Raw genomic sequence first — 10794 nt, 5'->3', positions numbered from 1 at the left:
CAGCCGTGCCCGGCGCGCCGCCGGCCGCACGCCCACCTCGTTTTGAGGCACGGCTCACGCTCTCACGGCCCGTCCCCACCGGGTGACCCCGCACAGAAGTGGCACTGCGGGTGTTTCTCCGGGGCAGACAATTCCCTCCTCCCACCACGGCGCAACTGAGGCCTCCGGCCGGCAAAGCATCACCCTCAAGTGACTCATTTTAGCAACACCTCTAGGAGCGGCAGCTTGTCCTTGATTTTCCAAGGGCCCTGCCACCTCCAGAGGGAGGTCTCCCAGTGAGCTTAATTGCTGGCTCCCTGCTCTCCCACCGAGCACGCCCGGGCAGCACGCTTCCTGCAGCCTCTCCGGGAGATGCCACCTCTTCCCAAACCCTCTGGTGATCAGACGGGCTCAGGAGCTGCGGTTCCTGGCCCAACGGCAGAGATGTACTGATTCGCCATGACCGGACCTTACAGAAGACAACTGCAGAAGGCAAACGGACTCCTTCACACCAACTACTTGGGCGAAAAAAAGTTTCATCAACTATTGAGCATACTAGAAATCACAGCACTATAAACCTACAAATGCCAAATTATCTCAGCCAACCACCATGTCGAAGCTGATCTTCACCCAATCCTTTCCAAAATCCACTGCTTCCTACTTGACGGCTACCAGGCAGCAAGCGCAGGTTTCAAAAGATGCTCTTGGGATGCTGACAGGATCAAAAATTCACATATGTACCCTCTAATTCTCCAGACTCAGCAGAGCATCTTTCACAGACAAGAGTGATTTCCCCAACTTGCCAGCTTTCCAAAGGCAATTTAGAAACCCAGCTGAATGCGGCCATTGTGCAGCTGGCCTCCCTGCAACTTCATTAATACGCTCACACGATTAATTGACAGGACCAGCCCCGAACGCATGGCAAATCACTCTGCAAGTTGGCTGCGGAGCAACAAAAGCCCGGCTCATTCAGTGTTTGCTATGGCAAAACTTATCTCAACCACTGAGGAGGACCCAAGGTGAGTTTTAAAAGCTGCTGTAGAAGGGCATCAAGCAAGCTGAAAGGAAAACAGGAAAAGGCCACAACAAAGACGGCTCTGTCGTTACGGGTCAAGCAGCTTCAGATTTGGAGGGGGGAAAAAAAAGTTTTTCCATATGACGTCAGTAATTAGAGCAGGCATTACTTTATCCAGCGCCATCAGAACCTGGCAGAAGAAGGCTTGAAAATGCATTTTGGTACGCATCCTAGAAGGTTTTTTTTTGGGTTTTTTTTTAACATTTGACTATACTCAAATATGAAAAGGAAACAAAAAAAGAAAACTGAAAACACCATCAGGAATTTTTTTTGCTGTTCACATGCACATCAGGAAAATAGGTACAGGGCAAAGCACCCTCATAATTCATACTGTTTGCGCAGGCGCTGTGGGGCAGCAGGTGGAAAACAAAAACGTCCAGGATGTTTTGGGACACCGCTCCTCCTCAGTACGGGCCTTCCCGTGGCAGGGGCCTGGCGTCTGTATTTCAAACATGCTCCGAGGTGCAGATCGGGCTGAGGGAGGGAGTGCGAGGGCTGCCGGCACCCATGGTGAGCCCCAGCTTCTCGCCTCGCACCTCCGCACCCAGCAGCGGCTGCTGCAGGGGGCTTTCCCACGGCATTGCCCCACGGGTGATCAGAGCCGCTTCCCCGACGCCTGCTCGCCCAGCGGCAGCGAGGCAGGATGCTTTATGCGAGGCTTATGGTCCTGACATGGGCAAATCGCGAAGGGACCTTGGTCCGAAATTTTTTCCCCAGAAAGGATGTCCCTGATCATGGGGGAGAATTTCCTTGCTCGCCACTGCAGTGATTTTTCAGACAACAGCAAAACATCCTCGCTGATATTCTTTGCTCGAACCAGGCTAAACCTAAGAAGGGGGACTTGCCCTTCTTAGTGCTGCTCAGGAGAACAGAGGAATGCTAATCTTATCTTTAGGGGCTATTTGTCTGTCTTGAGGAAACGTGTTGATGCGCGGCATGGCTCGGAGCACAGAAGAGCCAGAGGACTGCTCAGGTTGGAGGAGACTTTGGGAGAGAACCTACTCCAGCCTCTTGCACAAAATGGGGCCAACACTGAATTCAGACCAGGTTTTTTAGGGCTTTGTCCAGTCAGCTCAGCCACTTCTTGAAGTCAGTCCCTGAAAACCTCCACGGTTTTCCCTGCCTTTCCTGTGCAAAAGTGACCCTGTTGTGTGCTCAGTCCTAGGCCAGAGCTTCCGTGAGACACCAGGATGCCCTTGGCCTCATGTGGCAAGTCACCACCTTTGAAAAGCCAGGCCTGGTTCAGGTCCCAGTAAACAGCACTGTAACCCACCGGAAATTCGGCTTGAGACAGCTATTGGTGGGTAAAGCTCCTAATTCAGCCATCACTGCCCACTCTTCATTTCTTAGGCTGGGTGGGGGCAAAAGAGGACACGGAGAGAGAAAACCAGATCACTTTTCCACTTGTTAGTAACTGAGCACGCAGAGGACAGGGAAGAGGACACACTGCAGATTCCTCAGCCTATTTCTATTTAGTAGCCATGCAACCCACAGTGGTGTTCCGTCAAGATTATTAGACATGGATTATTGGTGCCACTTTGTGCTCTAAATTCAGTGTTTGGGAGGAGCTCCATACTGAAACCGTCCAAGGAGCAGGAGCTGCTGGTGAATCCCTCCTACCTAGCACCGAGAGACCGAGGTGCAGTGCAAGGGTAGGAAGGACCCCTCTGTGCCACACGACAGTGTGGGACCTTTATGCCTCTGGAGCTGGCGGCATCTCTTGGTAATGAAGATGGCTGTTTTTCTCCTACACTGCTGTTACTGTTCATCTCAACACCACAGCAGTAGAGCTGGATGGGCACTACAGGTTGGCCATCATGTCACCTCCGGGATGGGGGATTACAGGTAAAGGATTTGATCAGGGAAACCCCCGAGATGGCCCAGCTCTCTCTCTGCCTCCCTTTTCCTTCAAAGTTCCTCAAGATTCAACCAAAAGCTTATTAAGATGGTCGGAAACACTAAAGAGCATCAGAGACAGTATTTTGGGGAACAGGTTCTAAGGGAACACAAGACGGAAGGGAAGACACAAGGAAGCTTAACCACACCTCTGCCTGAGAAGGTTTAGGTACCGTCCTGAGCTCCACCTACTAATTACAGTCCTGAGTGCATCTTATCAAGAGCGTCACGGTGGTAGGACTGCAAAGTACTGCAGAGTGTCACCATCCCTATTAATAAACAGGGACTCTGAGGCATATCCAGCTATTGTCACTCGCGTGCTGTCACCCAGCACAGTCAGGGGAAGCAGAATTTTGGCTCCAAGCCAGGATTTTGTCCCCTTCCTTGTAGAAACGTAAGTGATTTAAGGAAAAAAGCTTGCTAAGTTCACACTGCACATCCAACCCTGCTTGGCAGATTCTCTTCTGGTTGACGTGGCCAATTCCTTATCTGTACGTCTTTCAAACAGAGACAAGGAGAAAATTAAAGAGGCATAAAAGCACCAAACTGACTGACATGCACATAAGTAAATAGCTGTTAGCTGTGTAATCTCCTCACCGCTCACACTGCCTTGCCCTGTGGAAATAGTGTTATCTGCAAAATGCATTCACAAAGTCAGAGAGCTGGGAAGAAAAGGCCATGGATCAAGGAGACTGGCTACCCAACTGACAGTTTTGCTATAATAATTTTGCAAAGTTATTGAAAAGGCATATAATTTGGAGAAAAAAAAAAAAAAAGAAAAAAAAGAGTATCCTCTTCTCTCCACCCTCTCTCCCTCCCACCCATACGACCTACATTCCTGGGAAATTCAGTGGAGTCAAAGCAGACTCCTGAATCGTTGTGGCATTGCTGAAAGCATAATCCAGAACATATGAGCACAGCCTTTGTGCTGTGAAAGATAAGAGCGAATACATAAAATGGTACAAGACCCTGACTACACACAGACATTTTATGGGAAGCTCTGCAGCGAAGATCATCTGCCTAATTTCTACTATCACCCAGGATGAAAGCGCTCCTCTTCAGAAAAACTTTGAGCCTCTGCTGAGATAGATCTGGGTGCAAAGAGAAAGATGACTTTATCTGCAATAAAGGCAGACTCCTCACCCTGGTGCTGCAGGAGGGGCAGGACTGCAGACTCTCGGAGCACCTATATACACCAAAAGCATGTAATGCCACATCTTGCAACACCTTTCCACCGAAGCACCCCTATAGCTGGCCCAATTAACCTGCCCTGCAGAGGCAGGGCTTGCCTGCACCCACGTCCTCTGCACACCCGTGGAATTCCTCTTTTGATATCAAGCTGCAGGCTCACATGGTCACTGCTTGCACAAATCCAGCAGAGTAAGCGAAGCAGTAACACGGTTCAACCGCACAATCTGGTTCGGCTAAGTAGCTAAGACCGTACCGCATGGCAGAGCAAAGGCAGTTCATACGATGCCTGCCCCGCTGATGATCACCAGGCTGGGACACAAGGTGGAGCCATCGGAAACCAAGCCTCTCGCTCTCCAGACTGGCATTCGCTTCGGCAGGCTGACTGCAGCGACATTAAATTAAAGAGCGTCCCAAAAACTGCTGCGAGGTCTCCAGTTACGGGGGATTTCCCCTCCCATACAATGTGTTCAGTTACACAGACAGATATCAATCAGATGAGGATAATTTCATGCCCATCCTTTGGCGAGGGGGCTCCAATGCCTCACCTGATTACTGTGGGTGTGATTTCAGCACAGAAGAACACGCTGAGGCTTCCAACAGCATGCGAAGAAAACATACCCACGATGGAAAACGCAGTAGAGAATTTGTCTTTGACGCTGTCACTCATACCTGCCAAGACAGGTTCATAAAAAGTGAGAATGAGGACAAACTTGTGAGGAAGAAAACAAGATAATAGGTTTATGTTACTCATTCTCCCTAGACAAGAATTTGAGTCATTTTTGTAATACTAATTTAAAACTGGTATTTATAAAATCCATTCCCCAAGCAGCCGAGACACAAACATACATGAAAAAAATCATAATGTCATGCCAAAAATGGCAGCGATCTCTGAATTATTTATGCCCAGCCACCACAAAAAGGTAAAACCCAAGAAAAAAAACACATCTTTGGGCAGTCTTTTAGGCACCAGCCACTTCCCTCCCACGTTTGACAGACAAGCGGAGGCAGGCAGCGTTCATTAAGTTGCCAAGCATCTGGTACAGCTCAGTGGCTTAGGCACTGGAGAGGCTCACAGGACAAGAGGGGAAAGAAATAAAAGTGCTCTCATTTCTGTGCTAAGCTCCTGCAGGTGATCAGTCTGCAAACTCTGTCGTAACCCCCAGCTTGACAGTCTTCGCTGGACAACCCTGGGCGAGAAAAGCCGGTGCCGTGGCTGGTGAAGCACTCCCCTAAGTCACCGTGTCCAGCAAGGCTGTTTGCTCAATCATTTCATGGCTGGATGGCAGCAAGGTTTCTGGGAACGAACAGTGTCCATCAAGCATAGGGAGAAACCCCAGTAAATCTAAAAAAAGCTAAAGGAAACCGTGTCCTGGCCCTGATGATGTTACATCCCTTGATCCCCCCTCCCCAACTTCTGTGGGCAGGAGCAGGATATCGGATCCAGGGTTGTACAAGCTCATGTGGTCCATCCTGGCCAGAGAGGAGACCATGTTGTTTGCAAGAGACTGTTCCGCCATAGGAGGGGAACACATCGTGCCTGATGGGAGCGCTGGGGAAAGGACTGGAGCTTTGCAGGCAACGTCTCCCATCTTCCTACAGCCAAGTCCTAAGATCTGCCCAGAGAAAGTGCTGCTCATCAGCGTGCAGTCCCAAGCAGGGGCACTCTCTGCGTTGGATCCAACAAAAAGCAACACCTGCTTTTGTTCTTGCTGAACACATCAGCTCTCAGGAGAGCAAAAGGTATTTGGGAGCTCTTGGGTTACAACTTCCAAAATGTGCTACAGCCAGCTCAGGGCTAACTCCTTTCTGCAGTGCACCCCAAGTCTGGGGGAGAGAGCAAACGCTGCCAGCAGACAGGGATCTGAGCGTGCAGACTGAGGGTGTCTGAGGCTCCCTGGCTACGCCTGCATAGGGAGTCATGCCGGGAGTCATGACTGCTCAGCAGAACAGACCTTGGAAAAGCTGGGCCAGTACAGGTCTGTTATAGCAAATACAGAAGGGTAAAACTTGTTCCCCTGCAGCCTGTCACCGCATTGCTACTACAGTACTCCAGGTTGGGATAAGGTGCCTGGGGAAGTATTTTCTAAGGTGCTTAAGTCCCCTTATCAGAAGGGACTTTGGCATCTCAGACCTTTATAGAAAAGACCAAAGTGGGAATGTTGCTTCTGAGAAGGAGACTTTCTGAGAAAGCATTGCCCCTTTCTAAAAGTAAACCTTGGGGGACCTCTGCATCCTCTCTGGACATGCAGAGGCAAGTCAGACTATGTGGAGGGGATGCTACACCGGGAGACTGCGTATAAACAGACGGGCCTGCCTACGAGTGGGGTCCCAAGGCTTTGCATAGAAGTGGGCTTTCCCCCTGCACCCCTCTGCAGCAGCAGCTCTGCTCTGGGTGCTTCGGTCCCGGCCTTTCGGATCCACACGCTCCCAGGGGAGCGCTTCCTGTGTGATGCAGATGCGCCCGTAAACCATACCTGAGTCTGGAAGTTGACTGTATTTTCCAATCACTGGATCCAAGATGACAGGAGTTAAGAATAAGATAAAAATAAGAGAGGAAGGGAGAGGAAACAAGAAATATACTCGTTACATATGCAATCACCACCAAACAAAAAACAAACCAAAAGTAAGTCCCACATACTCCCCCCAGCCCCCATACTCTCCTCCTTTCCCATGCCATAACTGGCACATCTTCTCACAGCCACCAGATAGGATATATGCCATTTCCAGGCCCCTTTCAGCTGGAGGACAGCATGCTAATGAGACAGTGATAACAAACACAGTGGTAAAGCATTTTTAAGAGCCCCCGAATTACCACTGGATTAACACAAAGGTTTCTTTGTTGTTAACAAAGGGGTAGAAGAGAAACTGCCCTCCTGCTGCAGCCCTGAGGAAATGGCCAACAGAGCCTTAGTGGTGGGAGACCTCTTCTTCACCAAAACCCGGAGCTGGTGGTCCACATGTCACACTAGCCACCAGCTGCCACGTGTCCCACCCGCAAAGGTGCACACGGCAGAACTGGGCAGCAAGGGGAAGGGCAGCAGCACGAGCTGGGCACAGCCCTGCTGCTGGTCTCCCACCAGGCTCCTGCGGCACCCCAGGCAACACCCCGGGGTCCGGAGGAAGGACTGAACACAGAGAGCCGCAAGGTCTGCCATGGGTTTGCTTTTGATGGAGAATACCCCTCTCCCTCTCTCACCCTCCTTCTCAAATTCTGATTTCATCTGCTGATTACACCCAAATCATGCTAAACTAAAACACACAGGAGGCTATAACAGATTTCATAATTGGCAGGGTCACTGCTTCTCTCCAAACATTGTCTAGCTCTTCTGAGGAGGAAGCGGGGCATGGTCTAGAGCAGGAGGATATGAGCTGCTCCGAACTTCCAGGCTGCCTTTCCCTCCTCACAAAGAAAGGGGCAAGGGCAAAGTGGGGAAGGCTGACAGGTGCACGCCATTGAGAGAAGTCTAGGTGCCAACGTAGCAGAAAGCACCTAGAGCCCATGGTTGCTTTTAGTTTTAGCAACTTTTCTCACAAAAGCACCTAAACCAGTTATGGAAAAGGTTGTAATGATTCCTACAGGGTGTTCCTCCCCACCTACCGCACCCCTTTTTTGTTGTTGAAAAACTGCAACCAGATTTTCATGGCTCTGGAACAGACTAATGGCTCTGGCACACTTTCTCTCCTCTAAGCAATTGCATGTTTATTACCTCAACAGCCTCAACAAACATCTGATGTCCTTAAAAAAAAAAGATTAGACTAATCTAGTGTAGAGACACCCTGATGGGCGGCACCACCACAAGAACATGGAGTTTTGGGGGATTGCACACACACAGAGTGTGCATCTGCATGTCAATGCTCGCATCCATCAACGGGCTGGGGATGAGATGGGGCCAGGGGTCTTCTCCCACTCTCAGCTGGGACTGCTGGACATGGTAAATGTGTGCTCAAAGGGAATGTAAACATCTGTGCCAAGCTGGGAGCAAACACATGTTATTTTGGAGTTTCCTCCATGTCATGAAAGAGGTTCCCTGTTTCCCTCCTACACTCCCACAAATAGCATGTTAGCTAAAGGTTGACTTAGTAAACGGTTTCAGGAAACACAGTCTGTAAATATGGACAATTCTTTCTGGCTTGGGGCTGCCTTCAGCACGTAGGAATGTGAAATCTTTCCATCCTCAATGCAAAAAAACTTTCTCATTAAAGCCCTTTATTATTTCCAAACTTAGAAACTAAAACCAGCAACAACTAGTGTTCTGGTGTTCATCTCCTATCCAGTTTGTCCAAAGCAAGTCTCAACCCTCTTCCCCCTTTCTTGGGGTGAGGTTTCATGGGACAGGGGTCTAATGGTTGGCAACTGTGAGAGTGGCAAAGCACATCCCACCTTTCCACTGCTTCAACATCTCTCTCATCTATCACGCTCAACTTCCTCAACCAACAGAAAATTAAGACAAGGAAATAAATTAAAAAAAGGAAAGGGAATATTTCTGTAGCAGTTTTAATGGCTGAAGAAGCTCAAAAGGGCCAGAGAAAGTTCACCACCTTCACGCAAAGGAGGAGGTGGGACACTCTTGCTTTTGGCAGGAACAACCCATCCAAAAAGCTGTATCACCTCACAAAATCATGTGTATAAGTTCACATGGACTATGCATACACACTATGTTAAAAGTAGGGTCTTTCAAGTGCGTATTTCCATGCTACCTCTGTATTACTCACATGTAACAAGATGCTGAGAGCAGGCAGAGGACATATACCTATTGCTTTAACTTCTGTTTGTCTAGAGGTCATTCGAGAAGCAGACTCAGGTAGGAAAGTTTTCCCTTCCCAACCCCTACCCAGATCTTTCCCCAGAGAGTATTTCACTGAAATAAAATTAAAAGTGTTTTTTGTTTGTTTGTTTTTATGCAACAGTCCTAGAAGCAGGCCCAATGCTCAACAAGCTTCACCACGGGGACTCATCCAAAACACAATGCCTTCTGTTAATGAACCTAAGACAACAAGTGCTTGGGGAATCCTCCAGACGAATTCATCTTCTTAAACTAAGCAGGTGTACAGCATGTCAAATCTGAGAAAGGCAAAGGAAATGCTAGTATTTCCTGGTCCCTTATTCGCATGTCAAACTCATGTGGTCCTGAAAAGCTCCTGTCTCCAACTTACAGTTGAGAAGGCCCAGCTGCAGAAGCGATGCCAGAGCTGTAAGGATCATGAAAAGCAGAAGTCCTCCTCTCCTCCCCAGAAACCCGACCACCGGGCACATGGCCAGGCAGGATGCCAGCGCAATCCCAGCCATGGTATAGTAGTCCGCATAGAAGTTGTGGGTAATCGCCATCTTCGCTTCGTGCCCCATCATGCTTTTCGCAAAACAGTGGTGTATGCCATAACCAGTCAGCCTAGGGGAAACGGGAGAGGGCAAGAGGAGATCATTGTTGAAAGGGCAGACACGTGCTGCAGCCGTAATGCAATGTAGGAACACGTTAATGCAGGAAGCATTTCTTCTGCTGCAGGAATACAACACCTGGTGCAAAAAGAACCAACTCAGACTTCTAGGTTCTACCATAAAAATAAGCAGTGATCAAAAGAAACCAAAGAAAACCCCTATTCAACCAGATATTCCCGATCTACTGGCTTCATATGTTGCCCAAGATTGGTGTATGAGCAACTGTATAAGGACTCCTAGTGCACGACTGGTTTTCCCAAGGTATTTCAGAACTCCCCTACCCAAGAACATCTCTCTGTTCCCAGTGCATCTGCTGACGGCCACAGAGCCAGCACTGCTGCAATGAAGCAGCCTGTGTGCTTGGACAGCAAAACACTGTGCAATACAGATGTGTCCTCCAGGAAGACCCACGTGCCTGTGGCATTTGGTTGTACTAAAGATTGCATCTCACTTCGCAAGTTAGACTGTTACAACTGAAACCCCCTTAGAAATGAGTATTTAAAGTCACACATGGCACTGCAATGATTATTACAATTATGAAACACTAAGCCCTAATTCAATCTACATGTTTACACCACCCTTCATAGCAATGCATCTCCCCTTCTTTTAAAAGTTTCTTCGTGATGCCAGTGATCAACATTTCACTCCTCTTTCTGTCTCCCCCTGCTTCTCCCCAAAAAAAGAAAAGGAAAAAAGAAAATGGAAAGAGGAAAGAAAGAGGAAAGAAAGAGAAGAGGAAAGGAAGAGGAAAGGAAGAGGAAAGGAAGAGGAAAGGAAGAGGAAAGGAAGAGGAAAGGAAGAGGAAAGGAAGAGGAAAGGAAGAGGAAAGGAAGAGGAAAGGAAGAGGAAAGGAAGAGGAAAGGAAGAGGAAAGGAAGAGGAAAGGAAGAGGAAAGGAAGAGGAAAGGAAGAGGAAAGGAAGAGGAAAGGAAGAGGAAAGGAAGAGGAAAGGAAGAGGAAAGGAAGAGGAAAGGAAGAGGAAAGGAGAGGAAAGAGGAGGGAGCTGGAGGTACAGAAGTCAGATGAGAAGCCCCAAGATCACCTCTGATGTGGTACAAAACTGCACCAGAGTTGCTATGGGAGCTCAATGCTCCCAGCTGTCCCCATCACAGCACAAATACCCCTGCTGGGAAGGGCCTCCTGCCCCTGGCATTCAGACCAGACAAACCTCATGTCACAAATTAATTGTGCCTGACAGAGTGGCAGGCACAGAGCCAGGT

At 48.9% G+C, this 10794-nt stretch overlaps 1 protein-coding gene across 1 annotated transcript in view; it reads right to left on the bottom strand.

Annotated features, from left to right (window-relative positions):
• SLC22A23 (solute carrier family 22, member 23) overlaps positions 1-9528 on the bottom strand; it is a gene marked incomplete at its 5' end in the record, with an annotated part of 11412 nt that extends 1884 nt beyond the window's left edge. The window contains 3 exons of the mRNA XM_010285426.1: positions 4684-4810; positions 6616-6648; positions 9296-9528. Coding sequence (XP_010283728.1) covers positions 4684-4810; positions 6616-6648; positions 9296-9528 — 393 coding nt within the window. The remainder of the gene's footprint in view (positions 1-4683; positions 4811-6615; positions 6649-9295) is intronic.
• Positions 9529-10794: the final 1266 nt, after the last annotated feature.

The sequence above is a fragment of the Phaethon lepturus genome, unplaced genomic scaffold, assembly GCF_000687285.1.
Source record: "Phaethon lepturus isolate BGI_N335 unplaced genomic scaffold, ASM68728v1 scaffold43080, whole genome shotgun sequence".
Classification (NCBI taxonomy): domain Eukaryota; kingdom Metazoa; phylum Chordata; class Aves; order Phaethontiformes; family Phaethontidae; genus Phaethon; species Phaethon lepturus.
The sequence above is the reverse complement of the archived record's forward strand: the minus strand, read 5'-3'. Positions and strand labels throughout refer to the sequence as shown.